The sequence below is a fragment of the Pteropus medius genome, unplaced genomic scaffold (genome assembly GCF_902729225.1).
Source record: "Pteropus medius unplaced genomic scaffold, Ma_sr-lr_union100, whole genome shotgun sequence".
NCBI classification, from domain to species: Eukaryota; Metazoa; Chordata; class Mammalia; order Chiroptera; family Pteropodidae; genus Pteropus; species Pteropus medius.
In genome coordinates this window covers 650,812-672,618 of record NW_024349519.1, presented here as the reverse complement: position 1 = coordinate 672,618, position 21,807 = coordinate 650,812, and the positions used below count along the sequence as shown (strand labels likewise).

General features: G+C 48.2%; 2 protein-coding genes and 1 long non-coding RNA gene across 7 annotated transcripts in view; 1 reads left to right on the top strand and 2 right to left on the bottom strand.

Moving 5' to 3' along the window:
• Window positions 1-40: 40 nt before the first annotated feature.
• Window positions 41-4,468, bottom strand: LOC120618183 (uncharacterized). The gene is made up of 2 exons (XR_005657158.1): window positions 2,373-4,468; window positions 41-2,112 (listed from the first exon to the last, which is right to left on the bottom strand). It is a non-coding gene; the product is annotated as an uncharacterized LOC120618183 (long non-coding RNA).
• A 1,899-nt stretch (window positions 4,469-6,367) lies between these two features.
• LOC120618580 (aquaporin-6-like) lies at window positions 6,368-8,724 on the top strand. The gene is given in 5 exon segments (XM_039882852.1): window positions 6,368-7,116; window positions 7,118-7,157; window positions 7,159-7,245; window positions 7,459-7,539; window positions 8,167-8,724. Coding segments are annotated over 5 exon segments (1,314 nt in total). The 3' UTR covers window positions 8,524-8,724.
• Window positions 8,725-17,848: 9,124 nt separating this feature from the next.
• The window catches only part of RACGAP1 (Rac GTPase activating protein 1), a 28,114-nt gene continuing 24,155 nt past the window's right edge, over window positions 17,849-21,807 (bottom strand). For 3 of the 5 annotated variants that reach the window (XM_039882081.1, XM_039882083.1, XM_039882084.1), the window contains exons 13-17: window positions 20,930-21,035; window positions 20,622-20,754; window positions 20,377-20,512; window positions 19,328-19,436; window positions 17,849-19,019 (exon numbers count right to left, since the gene is read on the bottom strand). In XM_039882081.1, coding sequence (XP_039738015.1) covers window positions 18,944-19,019; window positions 19,328-19,436; window positions 20,377-20,512; window positions 20,622-20,754; window positions 20,930-21,035 — 560 coding nt within the window. In that variant the 3' untranslated portion in view covers window positions 17,849-18,943. The remainder of the gene's footprint in view (window positions 19,020-19,327; window positions 19,437-20,376; window positions 20,513-20,621; window positions 20,755-20,929; window positions 21,036-21,807) is intronic. The other 2 variants (XM_039882082.1, XM_039882085.1) reach the window with 1 other exon arrangement.

Here is a 21,807-nt window from a genome sequence, read left to right as displayed (position 1 = left end):
CTGACTCTCCCCAGAGCTCCTTAGGAGGGAGACAGACTGGTTCATTAAATGCTGCCTTATTTATTTCTGCTTAAAGATTCATGGGGTAGGACTGCTGGTGTTTGGGGTGGGGACTTCCCAATAAACCACTGACGTTCATGTACTGCCTCATCTCTCCCCAGAAGCCTCTTCTTGGGACACTCTGGCTCATCGCCTTCCCTCTTCATTATCCCAAACCCTCCCCTATGGATCCTCATGGGCTCCATAGTCCTCTGTGAAAAAACCAGGGAAGCTGAGGCCAGGAGAGGCCTAGAGAGTCAGATACGGGGGTGGGGAAAGTGAAGAGGGCAAGGTCAAATATAGAAATGGAGCTAGAGGTCAGGAGGGGGCAGTGGGAGCAGAGGAGACATTCTCCTCACTGAGTCTCCCGCCCTAGCTATGTCAAGTCCCTGCCATTTGAGGAGGGTGTGCCAGGCACGGTGGAGAAGTAAACAGCCAGCAGCCTCTTGAGATGCCAAGGGGGTGACCAGCACCCTTGGTCTGTCATTGGGAGGAAGCACAGCCCTAGACTTCCTTCTCTGCACTTCGATGTTCCAAAAAGGTGCCATGTTGAGAGCCTATGCTTAGAGAGAGCAACCCTTCCCCCCGCCCCAACCACACACACACCCGAAAGCCACACCTGGCCCGGTTCTTCTCTGGTATCCTCCCCTGCCTCTACAGGCCCGTGTCTCCACCATCTTCTCTTCTGGGCCTGCAGCTTTGCTGTCCCCTTGCCCACTGACACACCTTAGGAAACCTCCTTAACTCACCAAGCCTCCATCTCTTAAACTATTAAATGAGAATTAAAACCGCTTCCCTCACAGTGTTGTGGGGATCAAGATGAGATGAAGGAGTCAGATTCCTGGGGCCTGTTTGCTCTCTGTGGGGAAGAGGGTGGAATGCAGATGAGCAGCTCAAGACACAGCCCTGCATAGTTAAGGAGTCCGGGTTGGAGTTCAAGTCTTCCTGTGCAACTTCAAGTAACATAAGCTCTCTGAGTTTTAATTACCGTACCTCATCTGTAAAATGGGGATTCTTGTATCCACCTCGTGCGTGGTTGTGAGGATAAGATGAGACGATGGGTGGAAGTAAAACCATTGTGCAAACAGGGCCAAGCACCTCAGAGTGAGTGTTCAATAAACTAGTGTGAAAAGAAACCCTCATGTAAACATCTGGGACCCCAGCCACACCCCAGTTCTGAGCTTCTGTTTTCCTGAGTGTTTGAACCTGAGCACCTGCTTCTCTGTGGTGTGGGAACCTCTCCCCGTGGTCTTCAGTTTTGCCTCAGAAGAGGAGGGGCCAGTAGGGCCAGGAAATGGGCCAGGAAGGGGTGGGAGAGAATATGCACCCTGCTGACAAGGGTCAGTCCCAGGAGCTGGAGATGAGAGCCGCGGAGTCCCCAGCCCTTCTCCACACTTGAGTCGAATATCTGTACAGGGGAGCTGCGACCGCCCTGCCCTGCCCTGCCCGCCGTATCGGCATAGTTAACACCAAATGGCAGTGCTCATGTGAGATCCTCAAGGAGCAGTCCCCTACTGGTCACCGCCGGCCCACACCCCAGCCCGGCCGCAAGTGCCAGCTCCGACCTGCAGGGGGGGACGTCGTCCACCAAATGCACAGCTGCTGCTCTTCCTCGTCCCCGAGTCCTGAGGCTGGGCTCCAGCCAGATGGGGTGTGGGGGGTGGAGGACAAGGGGAGTCTCTCAGGCTGGGTCCCCAGGAGCCACCGGGAAGCATCTACCCGCAGTCCACCCTCATCCCACCATCCGAGAGTGGGTGCAGAAGAGAGGGGATCTCTTCCCCACTCAGTCTCCACAAGACTCAGGTACTGACACAGCCATGACTGTGAGGCTGGCCTCTCCCCAGCAAAGCTGGCCCAGCAACTTGCGTTCCTTTGTGAGCCTGTGGGGGACAGACCCTCGGGGTGGGTGGGGCACCCAGTACGAGGGAGTTCCAAGCACCGACAGAGGGCGAGGGTCCGCCCAGGGCTTTGAGTGGACAAGTTGCGGCGGTTGGGCCGTGTGGTCAGCAGAGGGCGCTGTGCTCCTTGGTGGCTGATTCTCCACTCGCTGCTTAGGTCCAGTCTCACAAAGACCTGCGCACACAGGAACACGCACACCCTAGTCCCGCACAGCCACACCGACCTTCAGTTGTACGGAGGGGCTGCGTATTCTCGGCAGGGATTGCTCACTCCGTGTGTATGAGAACCTTGTCAACCCTCCCCCAATTCTCTCTCACAGGGCTGCTCGGGACCAGAACGGGAAGCCTTGACTCCATGTATTCTCCAAGAGGCAAACATGTGTGTCATACCCATGCACATACACGTTCAGTTGCCCCTTTGACCCTCTGCTTTACCTGAAGATGGAACCCAGAAAGACTCTTGGTTCTTCTCTGGGAGGCTTTCTCCTGGGCTCACTCCCCATCTGCCCAGGGGCTGCCAGTTTTCACCAGATAGGAAGATAGACAGGGTGACTTCATGGAGAGAGAGAACTGGGGGTAAAGGCGGAGAATGGACAGAAGGTTGGCTGTCTAGATGGATGGACAGGAGGAGGGGCTGTTGGAGGATCAGCTTTCTCAGCCCCTCTCTGTACCTCAGCTTCCTCCTGAGTCAGGTGTGAATGAGATCAGAACTCCTTACCTTTGTGGGGATTGGTGAGATGATGTGAGGGAAGCTACCTTGAATTCTTCCCTTTCTGACGTGTTTTTATTGTCCCTCCTCTGCTCCCCCAGTACCTTCCTCCTTCCGCTCCCCCTTGTTCCCCTACCTCCCTCAAGCCCTGAGAGAACCTCAGTCAGAGCTCATAATTCCCCTTGTGCACATGCACACACACACACACACACACACACACATACACACACTCACATACACCTTCCCACAGAGGTGCCCACCCCAGCAGTCTGAGAAGCCCAGAGAGGCCTCTGGGAAGTTAAGAGCACACAACCACCTGACAGACAGCTAGCTATAGGTAGCCATGTGTGGGGCCTTGGCAAAGGCCTCTGAGCATGAGCGACTTCAAAGCATAACACTAGAGCCCAAGACTGGCTGGGCCTAGCAAGGTGCTGACTGGAACTGGAGCAAGCCCTGGACAATGCCTGACTAGCTTCAGGGGTTGAAGAAATTTGTCGCAGGCCAGGTAGGGCCACCGGAGGCTCTGTTCTAGGCCAGCTGGAACACAGGGCTGCTGCTGCACTTAATGATTTCAGCCTCCGGGGCCCAGAGCAGGGGCTGCAGGTGCTGCTTGTCCTGGAGCTGCCACAGCACCAGGACCCTCCCACCCCAGCCTCACAGGTCCTCACAGCTGTCTCACTGGAGAGGGAAAGAGAGTGGCAATCCTAATAACCCACATTTTCTGACTCAGGGACACTCTCCTAGATATTAGCACATTTATTCCTAGTGGCACACGGGGAGGTAGGAATTTTCACGTCCATCTTATAAGTGGGGAACCCGAGATCACAGAAGTTCAGCACTGGTGAGGGGTAAAATATACAAAGCGATATTCACATGCTCTCGCTTGTATTGTCTTATCGGTCTCCCAACAGATAGGCATTCCTGCTGTTTGGTGCTTGGTGTGCAGATTCAGAAACCTAGCCTCTAGGTAAGATGTAAGGACTGGTAAGGATCTGTCCCCAAACCCTCTATGGCCCTGTCTGAGGTGAGGGAAGGAGATGACCTGGATGTTCTCTGGGACAGCTCCTAGTCAGGGAACCCACTGTGGCAGGAAGGAATGTCACCTATACTACCCATTCCTTCATTCCTTGAGTATTGAAAGACTCCTTTAAGACAGGCAAGCACAGGATTCTGCACTGGAACAGTGGACACACTGAGGAGGCTGAAGCCAGAAGTTGTCGCTGGCTTTGCTCAAGCCCAAGTTCTCCATGAAGCTTGCCTTCATTCTACTGGAGAGGAAAATCAGGGTGGGCTTCATGGAGAAATCAGACTTGAGCAAAGTCTTGAAAGAAAAACAAAGAGGAATGGCATTTCAAACCCATGGTCTCTCCATTACTCTGAGATTATCAGGCACATTAAAAAGAAGCCAGGAGCGGGAGATGTGTAAACCACAGATGAGACTTGGAATGGCCAAGAGCTGTCCCCATCACTCAGAGGGCACAGGGAGGGGCCCCTAACTCAACATAGGAGAGGGCTGCCTCTTCTTCGGGGCCACAGGGAAGCTGGTGAGGGCATAGGGCAGCCACTGGTGAGTTGGCAGCTGGGGAGGAAGGATGGAAAAAAGTCTTTCCTGCTAGCTTGACTTTCTGGGTGGGACAGAAGGCAAGTTGACCTGCTGGAAGAAAGCCAGAGTAAGTGGGGAAGAGAGTGGGGAAGGTTTGAAATAGGCCTTAGAACAACGGGGAGAAAGCCACCTGGGGATGGTATAAGGATTGTTGAGCAGAGCTGCAACCCCTGCTGAGGCCAGAGTCCATGGACGTGTCATGGCAGCAGTCCGCATGGCTAGGCCAGTGTCTCCAGCAGCGCTCAGCAGCACGCAGATGGCGGGCAGAGGGGTGCGAGAATGAAAATGGAAAGATGAGGGTGAGGTGGTGGAGGTGGGAGGGTGGGGTGGAGGAACAGGCAGCTAGGACAGTGGGGCACTGAGGTTAGATACCAGGGATCTGGCTGGGAGAACAGAAACGGGGTGGGGAAGGGAATTTTACTGTGACTGAGATGGGGGAGGGTGTGTGGACAGAGCCTGTGATCAACGCTGAGAGGTTTCACTTGAAGGTATCAGAGGGCCCAGTCCCAGGTGAGGGAACGTATAAGGCTATATAAGAATAGCTGGCTGAAATGAAGCAGATATGAAAGTCATCTGCCTCCAGGAGGTCACGCTTTCATTCACTCATTCATTCATTCAACAAATATTTATTGAGCGCCTTCTATGGCCAATCCCTGTACAAGACACTACATGTAAGGATGAACAAAAAACTTGGTGCCTGACCATCAGGGGCTCGCCGCCTCTCTGGGGAGACACATTAACACTGTGACAACACCCTATGGTGACTGCAGTGCATGAAAATGCTCAGGTGCAGTGGGAGGGCACAGAGGGATCTTCACCCAGATAAAGAGGAGGTGACATTGAAGTTGAGCTTTAGTGATGGGTTAGGAGTTGCCCAAGCAAAGGAAGTGGGAAGGGCTCTCTAAGGAGAAGAGAGAGCATATTCCAAGGAGAGATCAGCATGGAGTGTTCCAGAACCACTGGCCATTTGGTGAGGCTAGAGGGTAAAGAGCAAGGCAAGGATTGGGGAGAGGTGAGGCAGGAGGAGCAGGATCCCAGAGGGGACTGGAGGCTTTGAAGGGATTTTAGCAGAGGAGCAGCAGGATCAGATTTGCATTTTAGAAAGATCACTCTGGCTGCAGTGTGGATAATTGATTGGAGCAGAGCAAGGGAGCAGACAGAGAGAATGGTGAAAGGCTGCAGGGCAGCGGGGGTGGCGAGAAGAGGGCACAGTCAAAAAATAGTCAGGATTCAAAATCAGCAGGACTTGATGCCTTTACTGGATGGAGGCAGGAGAGGAAGGATCTAGGATGCTCAAGTGCCCCCAACTAACCTGGAGGAAACAGGAGTGCATTTGTGGGGACGGGGAGAGAGGAGGATTCCATTTTGAGACAGGTTGCATTTGAGGAGCTTGAGGACAACCAGGGGACATCCACTGGGCCGGTCGATATGGCCAGGGGCAAAGGTCAGGGCACCCAGATGTGGTTAAGAGGTGAAGACAATTATTTGAACAGCTTAGCAGACTCTGCTTTGTTTGGGTAAATACCTCGATCTGCTGCTGGGGGTAAAAGGGCAGAGCCTAGGGTATGGGTGACCTTAGGGACTGCGTAGCCACAAAAATGGCTAAGCTGCCCTCTGTGAGTTGTGACAGGAATTGTTTGGTCCCGAGAGAAGGAGCAGAGAATGGAACAGGGAGGAGCTGAGAAGGCAGGAGTTAGGTGAAGGACCAGTAGAAATTCCCCTGGCAGGTAACAGAGGTGCCCACTGCCATGTGTATCATCTGATTAGCTGTGGAATAAACCTGTCCTCCATCTGCCCCCTCTGTGCCCCAACAGGCCCATATCCTTAGTAAAGTTAACTCTTTTCACATCTGCTCTCTGTGAGTGAGGTTTTAATTGGGAATGGAAGAGAGCTTCATTTCACATCTAGGTTTATGGGGCACTGAATAGTGTGTCTGTCTAGAGGTAGAGCCTGCAGGCAGAGGGGCCCAGGAGAACAGGAGCCCGTGCCAAGCCCAGAATACACAAGACCCTCTGAAGCAGGCCTTGGTCTTGAGGACTGAGTGATCTTGTTCTAGCTAAGCTGACATCAGGGATATGAGCGCCCTAGAATCCCATGCTCAGTATTGCTTCTGCACCTATGGCCTTCAGGTTGGGCCTCTGCCTGCAGCAGTCAGGCCTATCTAGTTTGGAAACTTCCTGGGAGGTTCCAGCTCAGTGCCCTGAGACCATCCCCCTCCCCCGGCTGTCAAGTGAGCTCAGAGTGGAGCAGGCCCGTGAGCATCACCCCTCATGCCACCCCTACACTCCTCCCCCATCCAGACCCATATCACCCTATCAGCCTGTTCTTTGCCAGTCTGACTGGCACAGTCCTGGGGCAGGAATGCAGTGGGGGAGCTTCAGACGAGAGCCGGCAAAGCCTCTGTACAGTAAGACAGCCAGAGCAGGCCAGAGACGAGACCAGAGGAGACAGAGGAAACCAGAAGCAAGGGGAACACAGAGGCCCTGGGGGCAGAGGAAGCTGCAGCCAAGGCACCAGGACCTGGACATAGTGGAGGCAGGAGGGCGCAGCGTGGCTGGGATGCTGGAGTGCCAGCTCTGCGTGGCCATCGGCAAAGCGCTGTTTGCCGAGTTCCTGGCCACGGGGCTGTATGTGTTCTTTGGTGTGGGTTCGGCTCTGCACTGGCCTTCGGCGCTTCCCTCTGTGCTACAGGTCGCCATTACCTTCAACCTGGCCACAGCCGCGGCTGTGCAGGTCACCTGGAAGACCAGCGGGGCTCATGTCAACCCCGCCATGACACTGGCCTTCCTCGTGGGCTCCCAAATCTCACTGCCCCGTACTGTGGCCTATGTGGCTGCCCAGCTGGCAGGGGCCATTGTGGGGGCTGCTGGCGGTGGAGCTGGTTCTGACCCTGCGGCTGGCGCTCTGTTGTCTTTGCTTCCACGGACAGCCGTCAGGCATCAGGCTCCCCAGCTGCCATGATTGGGATCTCTGTGGCATTGGGCCACCTCATTGGGGTAAGGGGCAAAGTGAGGGCAGTAGGGGCCCTGAAGGCCAGGAAGTGTCCCTCCCTGAGTTCCTCATGTCTTGGGGTTAAGGCTGTGTCCCACACTCCAGAACTAGGATATGGTGCTGCAGATGCCAAAGCTGGAACTGAGGTTCTCATCCAAGGCAGAAGGGACTATCCCCTTCCAGGCTCTTCACACCCCGAACCCACAATCATTCCCCAGATCTGCTTCACTGGCTGTTCCATGAATCTGGCCCGCTCCTTCGGTCCTGCCATCATCGTTGGGAAGTTTACAGTCCACTGGGTGAGACCCTCGACTGGCAGCCATGGGGAGGGGAGAGGGCTCAAGTAGGGGCATAGAGACTACTGTGGCTTTCACCAGCAGTGGGGCCATAGAGACTTGGGGAGACAAGTCCTCCTGCCGCAGAACATCTTGACCCCCGATGGGGTTTTCTCTAAGCTCAGAAGACCAGGGAGAGTATCCTGGCTTTGTACTAAATTTACAACTTCAATAGCCCAGGGTATCCGGTGGGCTGGCAAGAAATGGGCCAGGGCAGGAGCCGCAGCCTTGGCCGACTTCAAGTCCTGGCTGTTTCCTTATTCACTTTCTCCAGCTGGACCAATTTCCAAACTTGGATAAAGACAAACAGAAATAGACACACACACACCAGCAAAGACAGAAATGGCACTAGCCAGGGCTCCTGGCTGGGACAGTGGAGGCGAGAAGAGCAGGGGAAAGGAGTAGTGAGGATACTGGGGGAGTGGTGGGTGGGTGCAGGACTTGTGCTTCTCAAATTTTCCACCTTGTAGAGATCAAGGGGTCCTGGGAGACCAGAGGAGTCAACACTAGGGAAGCAGGCAGGGGTCCCAAAGCCACCCTGTGATCCTGACAGCTCATGAGCCAGGCGCCTACTTCTTTCTGCCTCCTCAGATCTTCTGGGTGGGACCCCTGACAGCGGCTGTCCTGGCTTCGCTGATCTACAACTTTCTCCTGTTTCCTGACACCAAGACCCTGAGCCAGCAACTGGCCATCCTCATGGGCACTACAGAGATGGAGAAATTGGTAGGGGTGGAGCCCCAGAAGGAATCCCAGTCCAGCTCAGGGAACACCGAAATGGAGAGTGTTATGTCAGATGGCATAGAACTTGGCCCCTCCCCTCAGGCTTCTGAGATGAGCTGTGTAGGTGGGCAGCGTATCTTCAGGTTTTCTAGGGTGGTGGGAAGGGGGCTTTCGAGTGTGGGTAGCGGGGCGTGGCCTCTTGTCTTAACATCTTGGGCAAGATGCTAATCCCTCTCCCTGGCATTACATTTCTAGATAGAATCTGGGGAGGAAATTGTTCAGTTTCCTCCCCCTCCATCTCTTAATGGGACAGGGCAGAGGGAGGCAGGGGAATGCATGATTGCCTTCCACTTCTCTCATCCATCTGGACTGCGGATCCTCATGTCTTGAAAAAATAAATTATAGCCCAGAAAGCCACTCTGCTTATAGGCTGAGGGCTAAAGGGACCTTAGAGAACCCCAACTTCTTACCCCAGCTGTGGGGAGGAGAGGCCAGACTTCTCAGAAGACTCAGCTCCTCAGAGGGATGTCTCTGCTCGAGTGTGGTTTGGGGGGAGGGGGGCACCTATGGCTCCTCAGACTGAGGGCTTCCTGAGGACAGAGATTACCCTCTCATAGATCTTCCTTCCTCATTCCTCATTCCTCCAAATGCCCAGGAGAGGACCCCACCCTTGGGAAGAGCTGACACAGAGAGGAAGTTTTCTCAGGCTAGCAAGGGAGGTTTGGGCCAGACAGGCCTTTTCCAGGGCAAGCTTTTCCTGGGTGTTTGCCTGCCTTCCACCTCACAGCCCCATTCACAGAAACAATCCTGAGGAGACAGCCCCGGCCCGGCCCTCGGCCCCTGACCTGGGCCAGAAGAAGCAAACTCCAGCTTCAATCTCAGCTCTGCCAGGATCCCCCAAAAGCTGTTGAATAAGTAAGTCCCAAGGATGCTAGGAACTCAGGAATGACCCAGGAAACCATGGTTTTCTGTTCAGTGCTTCTGAAGGACTACTGGAGTCTCTATTGGTTTGTTAATATTCACAAGCTGCTGTAAACTGACTCTGTCCATGACTTGGGGTTCTATCTGGATCTTGGCTTTCCCAGCTATCAAATGGGCACAAGCTTCCCCCAGGCACTGCTGTGAAAATAAACAAGAGATTGGAAAATGTTTGGGTAAGTTAAAATGTTAGAAAAACAAAGCCAATAAATGATGATTATTGTTGCTATTATTCTAATTATTGGGTTTGAATACAATTGCTGATGAGAAGAAGAGGAGATGATTGAGAGGGAGGGGGAGAGGTTTTTCTCAGTTCATCTGCTCCACTTACGGGGTACCCTACCTCCTTCCTGGGTCTAGTGACCTGGGAACTTTGTGTGTGTGTGTAGATGCTGGGGGTTGGGGGAGGGGTCCTGGAATGAATAGACAAGCCAATAAGTCAGTTCTTCTCATCTCTATGGTGCCCATCACCATGGTACCTCGAGATGCAGCAACCAAATCCATAAAAAAGATAGATCCTTTTCCATGGTGTCTCCAAAGGGGCTGTGGATGGGGGAGGGGCTACCAAAGTCTTCCAAGGACAGAGTGACAGGGCCCAGCCTGTGACCAGTGCAGCAACCAAGTCCCCGGTGCTCTTGGCCATAGCAGCTGTGCTCAGCATTCTGGAATACTGTCAGTGCAGAATACTATTCATATTTCTCCAAGCTGGGTTGTACTCATCTATCTTCGCAATCTCTCAGAGCCCAGGGCTTCTTGTGCCCTTTTATGAGCAGGGACAGCTGGGCGTGTGTGTGTGTGTGTGTAGGATGTGACTGATTTGTTAAAGGTCATCCAGCTCAGTACCACAGCCCCCTAAGGTCTCCCCAGCTCCTAGCTTAGAATTTTCCAAAATAGTGCTCCAGGGGGACTTATATAAGCTGCAGCCAAAGAAAGGGAAGAAGCAGGAACTAGAAGGTTGAAGAGAGCAGGGGGTGGAGCTCCTGTAGTAGGCCCTTAAGATCCTAGACAAATCATCTCCCCAAGTCCCCAGAGACGAGCCCACACTGGGTGCTTAATAAAAGTTAGATGAATGAATGATTGAGGCTGGGCGGCTGGGAGGGAGGGGAGGCAATAATTTATCAAGAGAATTCAGGACTTACAGCTCCAATTGAGCCAAGATGACAGCAGCCCAGGAGCCTGCGCTTGCAGAAGGGGTAGCTGGGCAGAGGGCACACGGCCGTACATGAGTCCTCACTCCTACTCCAGAGCCGACTGTGTAACCTCTATCCCAGAAACTTCAGGCCAAAAGGGTAAGGGTGACTGTCTGAAGAGAAAGCTGGGGGCTACTTTCACAAATAGTTCTTTGAAGCTGTGCTGTTGGAATAGACTAAATAAGAGAAGACAAGCTTCATGAGAAGTGAAGAATTAGGTTAGAGTCTGAAGAGCATTCAAAGTTAGACAGGAACGAGTAACCAAAGGTGAACTTCTCCTCTGCAGCCCTTTAATAGGACAGCCGGCCATCTGTTTGGATGAGGGAAGGGCTGGCCTTCTGGGAGCCAGATCTCGATGATTCCAGCCAGGGGCAGTGGGCTTCACGGTCACAGCCCCTGGGTCTGGGTGGGGGGCCAGGAGCACAGGGAGAACAGAGACCCAACCGGACAGACCCTTGGCGTGCACTCCCTTCCTCCTGTTTGTCAGGGGAAGTTTTTAATTAATGGTGTGTAATCTGATCTGGCCCTTCTCCCTGCTGAGCACTGCCTTCAATCAGCAGAGCCATCTGCAATTGCAATTCATAATTCTCCCCAAAGGGAGGGGGGCTCGGGACGAGTGCCTTGGTGATTAATACAATTAGCCTTTTATGTTGATGATTGTCTTAGCAGGAGCAGATGATGCCAGCACAAAGCCTTCACCATTGGTTGGCAGGAAGCCCCTCTCCACTTCCCACCCCCACTGCTACCTCGGGGTGTAAAGAGGACAGGTCTAATCTGGGACCACGCTGTGGAAGGGGGGAGAGCCCACAAACGGGTCAGGCTCTGGGACACATTTGGGCTCCTCAGACTGAGGGGAGAGAAGCAAGACTTTCCAAAGAAAATCACTTTGACCTAAAGGATTCTGTGTACCAAGGTTAAAAGAAAAAAAGACTATATAAAAGTAGACTAGGGGTTGAAAGGGTTGAAAGAGTTTAAATACAGGCTTGGGCACTTATAGGTGTGTGAACTTGAACAAGTTACTTAAAATCCTGAGCCTCACTTTCCTCCTCTGGAAAATGGGGTCTATTCCTAAGGAGTGTGGAAGAATATGCGGGATGTATATATATGTTCAGCACCGCTCCTAACATATAATCAGATCTCAATCAGCGGTCGCAGTTTTTACCATCATCACGGTAGATTATCATTCCCTCTGCTGATGAGTCCGGCTGTCTCCTCTGCAGTTTCTAATGCAGTCCAGCTATTACTAAAGAAGGGATCACTTTCTCTCCATAGCCCAGGCTTAGTTTAAGCAAAGAAGAGAGTATGTGAGCATGAGTGTTTTAGGGGAGCAGGATCCCAGAGGAGTCAAGAATAAAATGCAAGAAAGAGAAATAAGAGCCTCCTCAGAACAGAGAAGTGGAGCATTGGAGTGATCGTGGCTGGAAGCTGGTTTGGAGGAGAGTCAGGGAATGAGAGAAAGGAGGCTGGGTGGGTATAAAGGAGTGAAAAGGAAGGTTTTGAGTATCTGGAAGTTCAGATGGAAGCTAAGTAAACAAAAGGGGAGCAGCCATCAGAGATGAGAGTTTAAGAAGCAGCACAGAGCAAAATCTGTGATCTCTGATACTGAGGTCAAGTGCTCTGGAACCAGCTGATTGGGGATTTTGATGAGAGACTCTGCTGGGTCAGTCGGGAGAAGGAATCACCTCAGTCCCTCGGGGCCCCCAGTGCTGTTCCCCAGCACAGCGCAAGAAGAGCGCTCCTTTATCAAAAGAGATGTTAACCTGCAGCCAATGCCAGGCCCAGCAAAGTCAGGGGCAAGACAGGGAGGGGAGGGAGTGCAGACCTTAAGGGCTAATCAAGATGAAGCATCCAGCCAAGCTGTGGCCACTCAGGCAGCTGGGGCAGGGGGTCCGCACAGCCAAGATCTGTAATCACTTCTCAGGGAGGGGCAGCTACACTGAGGAGCAGTCACATATTTAGCAAAAGCTATAGAGGGGAGGCATGGTTCGTGAAGGGGATTTATGAGGGTGGGGCATCCAGTGGCACTAATAGGCTGCAGCTAATGGGCAGTAAAGGGAGAAAAGAAAAACTGTTTCAGAGCTCTGATTAAGTCAGATGAAGGAGCAGTTATTGCCAGAGCTGGGGGTGGAGGAGGCCAGAGACAGAGGCAGGAACCAACAACTCCACCCCAAACCCATGGACCAATAAAACTAGGCCCAGCCAGGCCAGCAGTTAGGGGTGTCTGGTTACAGAACACCAGGCTGAAGGTACTTCCTTAGCCTGGAATATGCTTCCGGGCCCTCTCTAGCTGCTTTGTTCATCCTGCAGTCCAGCTTGAATGTCCTCACCTGCTAGGCTCTCTTAAGCCTTCAGCCCCTCCTCCGAGCTCCCACAGTGCTCTGCACCCACCTCCATCCTGGCACTGAGCACATTATTTCCTAGTTATCTGAACACCTCTCTCTACTGAATACGAAGAGCTTCTTAAATAAAATTGTATTTTTAGTCTACTTCTCATCTCAGAGCAATGGTTTCCTTAACTTGACTATCTGTCCTTTTCTTGTCAATCCAAAAACCATGGCCTTCCCATTTCAAGGGAGGAAAAACCTCTGCTATTTTGTATTTGGTAAGCAAATTGGACAAAGGATTGCAATACACACTCTTAACTCCCTGCCCAAAGAGAGTATCTAACACTCTAATCTCTTTTGTGTTAAGGCACAGCGAGTGTTTTAGTCTTATATTGTGATTTAACTCCACCAAGACATACTATTATTTTGGTCTTGGCCTCACCGATTCACAATGGCTTTCTCCTGCTTCCACAACTCAGGGGTCACACATAATGGCTCTGGGAGTCATGAGTGGGACAGATATTGATCCTATCCTACACATTGCTTGTCTGCTTCTTTGTGCCAAATGTCCTGGGGACTGAGACTTGCTTTTCCTATATTGCAGCTTCCCTCAGACCTGAGGGAATTCTCTGTTTTAATCTCTCCACAGCTAAGTAGCAGGTTCCCTGGCCTCCACATCTGGTCTAGCTAACAGCCTGTCTCCTCTAAATGGCTAACACTTCCAACCCAAATAACATTGATGATAAGATGCACCACTATTTTATGAGCCACTAAGAAAGAAAAATCACATCATTATATTTGTATGATTCCATTGATTATAAGATACCCCAATTCTCAGAGATAGTAAAACATGTTTCAAGTGCACCTTACGATCAAGGAAAACATTTCTCCTTCAAATCTTGGCTCTTTTAGTCAGACTTTAAAGAAAAGGGGAATGGAAAGCCAAAGGGGGACCACTCTGGAGGGTCCCAAGTCTTCTCCTTCCTCTAAGGGGGTAGAAACTATTGCCCTTGCATGCTCTCAACTCCTCTGCACATCTGCTGCTAGTCCAGTTTTTAAATATCCAGGCCTCTGAACACCTCCTCTCCCTCAGTGCCAGGAGGCTACAAAAGAGAACTCCACTTTTTTCAGGGAGACAAAACAAAGTACAAGCCAGGCCAAGCCAGGACCACCATTTTTGAGTAAATAATCACCTAGTACTTCAACATCGTTTATCCAACTACCTCCCACCCTACTGGGTTATCAGCCCCAGAGCCTCCAGGCCAGTTCCATAAGATGCCGAGATTAGTCATTTCCTCCTAATCTGGCTAAGACGGCTCTGTTAAGCTGCCAACTGCGGGCAGTTCCCGTTAAAGCAAAGCAGCTGGAAAGGGCTTAGCCCTTTAATGCCAGCAGCTGTATCTCCACAGTGCGGCTGCTCTGCTGAGGGGCTGGACTCTGTCCAGAAGCATCAGGCGTTTAGCCCCAGTCAATGTATATTAACCTAGGAGGAGAGAGCAGCCAGCTCTCTGAGAGGAGGGGAGGTGGCTCATTTAAGCACCTCCATCTCCAGGCTTTCCTATCCAATGAGGAAGAAATATTCCAGCCCCTTCATTTCCCTCGCTCTACTAAAATCTGGACAAATTGTATCATCTCACAGGCAGAAAGCTCTTTCTCTATGACGGGAGCAACTCTATTTTGAAAACTCACTTAAGGACAGATCCACTTGTTAGTTCTGACAACAAAAAACCTGTAGGCCACTAACCACGCAGATTCATTCTCCTCTGAGCTGATTTTTTTTTCTTCTGAGGCCTTAAATAGTATTCTGACCCCCAGATATGCAAAAGTATGGACAACAGACTACCTCTTAGAGAACACTGGGCCCTAGGGTTGATGAGGGAGAAAGCTGAACAGCCCTTAGAAAACCCTGGCACAGAGCAGGCTGCTGAAGAGAGATCACTCGAAAACTTCTTACTCAAAGCCAGATGGTGAACATGAGATGGGGTGAGAGCTAATGCCACTCAAGGGAAAAGCCAATAAGCTAATCCACTGACACGTTTCTAGAAGCAGGCTGATGGCTTTGGTTCAGAGATTTGCCTGTTCTTGGCTCTGAGCTCCAGAGCACACAAGATGCACATGGGTGGCTGGAGAACAGACTCCCACCAGAAGCAACTTCAAGTACCCACATCAGCTCTTCCTTCTCCCACACAGAAAACAGCCCTGGATCACCAAGCACAGGTCTTCTATTCTACCAGACAATAACTCCAACCATTACAACACTTTCCTGTCCCAAATGCTTTTCCTAGCAGCCTGGGCCCCCCAGCTCTTTCCAGGTCATCTGTTGAGTAAATAAGCACATCCACATACAGCCCTGAGTTTCTGGAATCATTTACGTACCTAATAATATATTAAAAAGCCCACAATGCTGAAGAAATCTGAAATAGCAAGCACCACAGCTGACCTCCAGAGTGGAGCTGCAATGCTCAGATTTGAACCCCAAGGAAACTATAATTAGTTTGTGGGAATCTGAGCCAAATTACCTCGCTGAATTTGTCAGTTTGGATGACATCACCTATCCTGCCTACCGCACATGGGTGTGGGGAGATGAAGTAAGATAAATGAAAAGCACTCTGTATACTATAAATCACCATATTACTTTTCCTAGCGGCTTTGTGGGGAATTGGTCCCTAAGTCCATCTTCACTGAAGACCAGAGGAGATGTGAAGTGGCAAGTCCTTTATTAGAAGTCTAAATATCTATTTACATGTGTCTGAACCTAGCACACAGATGGTGTCCAACTGTGAGATGTGAGAGTAATGCTATATAAAAACAATGCAACTAAATGAAGCCTGGCAAGAATTAGAGGGAGAAGGTAGACAAAAGGAAAAATTTCTGCTTCCAACCCTGAGTCCGTGAAAAGTGGCCTCCTTTCCCATCCCACATGACTGCAAAGGAGAAGGCTCCCACACACTGCAAGGTTATTCCTGGTGATGTCAAGCTGTCTACCGCCTGACTTCATGAATAGAAACCATCAACAAATACAGACTCTAAGAACCAGAGTCTAATAAATTACAAGTTAAGGACCTCCTGACCTGGGGCCTTCACTTATTTACAAAATATGCCAGCTCCAGGGAGCAGATTTTTTTAAACTATTAAATTCTTAAGTTAAGTGGCCATTCTCCAAACCCTGTTTATACTAAAAGCACAATGACTAACATGCCCCAATCCTGCATGCGTAGAAAGCTTTTCACACTAGTGGCTGCAACTTGAGTCATGACCAAGACTATCATCAAAGCGCCTTGACCAAGAACCTACTATGTGAGCTGTGCCAACCTAAACACTGAACTCTGTGCCACCCCTGCTTCTCAGATCTGGACTGCAGAACAGCTCTCTCTGTTCACGTTGAGAGTCTAAGAAAAGGTGATGCTTGATTAAGCAAAACACTCGGTGTATCAGGCACAGCAGTGGGTCTCCCAAATGCTTTTCCAATAGGAACTCATATGCCATATGTATATGGACATGTATGTGTTTGTCTATCAGTCTGAAGCTTGAGGTAAGGAGGCCCTACTGGAACAAAAAAACAGCAAGCCTGGTATCTCTGTTCCTTCTACTCACTCAGCATTACTTGTCACTTTATGCTACCCAATAATTTAAGCATGAATATAAGCATTCAAGACCCCTTTCAATGCCACAGGTTCAGTTCATAGCCAAAAAATGACTATTTTTGCCACAGTCAATCAATTGAGCACCCTATAGTCCTCTGATCAAAACTCAGGTGACTTCTTACCTTCTATTTCTGCAAGCAATGAATTCACCTTTTTAAGAAATCATTAAATACCCTGTAATAAATGCAAAGTGTTGCTGCTGAATCAAACCATGTAATGCTTGCCCAGTTAAATAAACATCAAACTTGTCTTACATAGACTGAGAAGGGATTTAAAGATTCTGGTTATTAGCAAGTGGGGCAGTAAAGTTAAACTGCATTTAAGAAGGAGTAAGAGGCAGCATCAGAAAAGGTTAGGAGCAGGAGACAGGGGTGACAGTCACTCCAGAACACTGTCCCTTTTCCATAGATCCAACACAAGGAAGTATAATTTAAGAAAGCCCTCAAAAGTCAGGCTGTTCCACATGAAGTGCTGTTAAAGAAGTTGGAGGTGAGTACATATTTCCCTTTGCTAAGATCAGAATTATTTTCATGGCGAAGGTCTCTTGGCCTAGCCCAAAACTGAGAGATTGGCTGCCAACACTTGACACATAGGACCATTTCCTTTTTCGTTAATGGGCCATCAGTTCCTGCATAGGGAAGTCTTGCCTTCACTAACATTATACAATCCATTTACTTCTTCTACATTAGTGACTTAAAATGCACCTTAGGGAGATACTACAGAACAGCAAATATGGAGCCAGGCCAACAGTAGGCTTGCAGAGACATAAGAAAAGAGACGGCATCTAGGACAAAAGTTTAAAAAACCCAAACCTAATAGGCATGTGTGTGTAAAAGAGGGGAAGGGGAGATGGGACCCATCCTCTGTCAATTTGCTAAGGCAGATGGGCCCTGCTGTGAGAACTGCCACCTTTTTTCCCTACTGGGAAAAAAGCCAGTAGGTTGCCTCCTCTCTCCACAGTTACATATTAAGCCTGCAACTGTTTACGTTCAATCTCAGATACATTCTGTTCACCAGCTTCAGAGTTCCAAGTGCAGGTGCCCTCAGTTAATCATCCCGGCTCACTCCAGAGTCACTTCCAGCAGTGAAGGATGTTCCTTCTGGGCAGTCAGCCACAGCTGGTGAGCCATTTAAATCTGCACCATTCTGGTCCCTAAAGACTTGTTTAAAAGTTTGTTTTTTGTTTAAAGTAGTTTCTTCAAATGAGAGGATAACAATCATAGGGACAAATCTACCATTTCAATTTGGCAATGAAAGAGACTGAATGAGAAACAAACTCCTGGTGGTGGTAAAGTCTGGGTGGGAGGAGGGAATGGAGATGAACAACAGACGCAAAACACTTTGAGGAAAAATATCTTCTAAAGAAAAAAGGCGTTGAATGTTACCTTCCAGGACAAGAAAACCAACTTCACATTTGTTTTGAAAAAACTATTTACTTTTTTCCAAATATTATTCCAAATATGTGTTTTACAGATAAGGGTCAATATGGATTAGAAACATTCTAAAGAAGAAAGCATTTTTATAGACACTGAAAGTAATTTTAATAGAGAGAAAAGCTCATATTTATCTAGATGTGGCTATGTTACACAAGAGGATTTTGGCATCCAAAGTGCAAAGACAAAATGAATGTGGCTTTTCTTGCCACACAAAATATTGACAATCTCCCCTTATAGCCTACTCTTGTTAGTTGGGATGCCAAACAGATAGCATACTGACCTTTAGGGCTCCAATGGACTAGGGAGGGGGTGCAGGTGCATGTCAAGCATCAGAATGAATTCAACTTAAGAACTAGCTTTGACTCCAACCAGACCCAAAGTCCAGCCAGAGGCCCATCAGAGATAAATATAAGTTGTAGTGTCACTTTTACAAGGTTGCGCCACTTAACACTATAAAACTTAATCAATCCCAATTAAAGCTAAGCATACTCCCATGACTAGTTCTGTCCTTACCCTATCCCATTCTTATAAAGGCTCCATGTTATAGCTCAGTTCATAATGGAGGCATGGGAACTTCCAAGTTCTCGGAAGGAGCCATCCTAAATCCTATGTCCAAACCTTTCGTTACCCTGCCTTCTCACCTTCCACCTCCCACCCAGAAACAAGTCAGTCTTACCAAAGAGATAGGGCTTTTGTCATTGTCTCGTGGAAATTAGTTCTAGATAACATCAGAGAAAGGTTATTCCATGAGCAGCATTTAGCTTTAAGCCAAAGGGACAACCCCCCTAAGCCCCAAAAAGAATCACAATGAATTCCATACTACCCCTCTATGCCTGTAAAGATCTCCCATCTAAAAGCTCCCAACGACGGTATAAGGTGTGGATAGTACGTTACTTGAGGAGAAGGAGAGGGAGATATATATAGTTTTAATAAAACCCCCATGCACAATTAAACTTGATTAAAAGCCTGGAGAATGCTAAAAGTAGTAATGAGTACAGGAGGCTGCAAGAGCAGAGAGTACAGGTGCACCCTTTTTAGCAGTCAGTAAATGCTGGCAAGTAACAGGAGACGTGACTTCACTTGAGCATTGGAGAAGCAAAAAAGTTGCCTTGTTGTCCTAGGTTGGTGGCAGACTTGCTTTTGCTCCCAAATCTAAAGAAAAAGAATGAACTAGAAAAGTATTCTATAAAAAAATGATAAACAATTCTAACATGACTTGATATAATAAACTAAAAGTAAAAAACCCTCAATAACTACCCTGTAAGCTACTCTGTCACCTGAGATGAGAGAGGGGAAACAGTACAGACCTTCTGACCCTTTAAAAAAGGCCCCAGGTTTCCTTTTAAAGTCTAGTTGCTACCTAAGACCTAATTCAATCTTCCTTTCAATAAGCTTCAGTATGATGGGAAAGAAATCTAAGAAAGTAGTTATTATTTTCTAAGCAGGCCAATTCTACATACCTGGGTGTGTTCCTGGTGAGGGTGGAGCGGACTCTCTGTGACAGGGAGCTAGATGAAGGAGTCTTAAGAAGCTGATGTTCAGGAGTGGTCACAGGCCCCAGGAAACTCACTTCAATCAAAGTTAAGACATATTTTTAAAGGAGGGGGGAAAAAAGAAAGCACCCTTGTAGATGGCCTGTTTTAAGCTGAAACCCTCCATGGAGCACTTAAGAGCTAAGGTTAGAGACCTAGCAAAGTCCCAGAGATCATTTTTATCATCATTTTAGAACATACCTATGTCTTTTGAACTATGCAGGCAAATTAATGCTTAATTAATAGCTGACATTCGCTTCCTGATTCAGGCCATTCTCAAACTCCAAACTTCATAACTATAACATCTAACCAGTTGATTTTTACCTATACTAGAAAAAAACAATATGCTCTCTTAAAAGGAAATTGCAATAATGGAAAGAAGAGGTCTCCAATGCCAGTGAGATTAGAATGAAATAAGCCTCACACATTTTTGGTGGCAACACAAACTGGCAAACGCTTTTAAGAAATCAAGTTGGTAAAACATATCAAGAAACATAACAAATTATATCTAAATTATTATTACATCTACATTTTTAAAATGTCCATATGTGTAAAGAAAGGAGAGCATTAAAAAGTAGGGAAAAAATCAGGATGGTAGATTTTCCTTTAATGTTAGAATTCTCAAAATGAATTTAATTTTTATTGAATAATATAAATTTCAAACAACTCTAGTGAAGGCAGGGAGAGGACACGTGACCAAAACTGGACAGGGAGTCAGGTTCTTTAAAAAGCACAACTTACTAGAGGGAAGCAGGGGAAAGGGGAGGTAGATGGGGTAAAAAGGGTCAAATATGTAATGACAGAAAGAAATCAAACTACGGGAGGTGAACACACAATGTAAATATATATATGCCTTACTGTTAAAATGTACAGCTGAAACTTACCGGATTTCGTTAACAAATGTCACCATAAAAATTAACTAATTTTTTAAAATTACAAAAAAAAAAAAAAAAAGAAAAGCTCAACTTACGCCATACCTTTAATATCTGGTGTCTGTGGTGTTGAAAAGGCATTTGAGTTTTCAATGACACGCATGGGATCAATGTTCTCTTGTTCCACCATCATGAACTGACTCCAGTATTCCAGGGGCAGTGAAAGCAGGCGTTCCACCACCTAAAAACCACCAAACATGTTAGCAAACTTCCAAAAGCTCAGGGCTAACCTCTCACTCGTCTCTCAGGTTATGTTACACAAGTTCATATATATATACATGCTTGCCTACCTTCGGTTGACACTTGATGTCCTGTAACATTGTCATTGGATCTGGATTGGGCACGGCATGGGCAACTATTGTAGGGCCAAAGACTTTAGCCAGATTGGCAACATCCATTTTAGTGTTTGGGCTCTGAGCCACTCTAAGCAAAAGAGCATTAAATTAGAACACTTGTTTCTCCACTTAAACACAGACCAAAATATAAATTCTACAAGAAAACAATCCATCACTCACGTTCCCTCCCTAAAACCCAACCCACATTATCTTCCCCTTGGAAAATTCCCTAACTCCTCGAAAAAAGTTTCTGCTGTACTCACCTCTGCAAGTGAATCATGAGGAAAGCTAATGTGTCTCTGTTGGCCTGGGGCAGTTCACCAACAGCCTGGTACATGGCAGCTATGCTGTTGTCCTCATCTGTGATTTCTGTAAATGAAAAGAGAGCACCAAGAGGCCTAAGACTTCTTTCCCTCGACAGCAGGCTTCCAGGTTATTGACCGCAAAGCCTCATCTATACAGTAAGCTTCTGAAACTTGTGATTAGGTTCATGACTGCATCAGACTCTAGTTTCATTAACAGGCAAGATACTGGCCAACAACTCAATATTAGAAATCAGAACTTTTAAAAAAAGCCAGCTTTTGCAGTTAGGGAAAGCAGCTAGCAACCGAGACCCACACTGCTGTGACTATAATTATCAAGCAGGTATTCGTTCATAATGCATGTTTAAGGGCCTACTATGTGCCAGGTATTATTGGAAGAGTTAGTCAAAAAGCAAATATCTATTAAGTAGTAATACATGTAACATATTAGGTTGTAATATATGGCAGGCAAAAAGCTAGAATGTAATGGGAGCTGTTATTTTAGACAACGTGGTCAGGAAAGGTGTTTCTGAAGATAAGATATTCAAAAAGAAACCCTAAAGAAATAAAGGAGCAAACCATGAAAATATCATTCCAGGCTGAGACAACAACTAATGTGAAGGTCTCAAGGAAGAAGTCTGTTATGTTCTAAGAATTGCAAGAATTCCATTGTAACTGTAAAAGAAGGAAAGAAGGGAAGACTATAAAAGGAAATGATGTTGGAGACATAACCAGAAGCCAAATTGTGTAGGGTCTTTTAGGCCATGCTAAGAACTGTGGATTTTATTCTGAGAGCGAAGGGAAGCCATTGGAGGATACTGAGGACAGAAGAAACATCA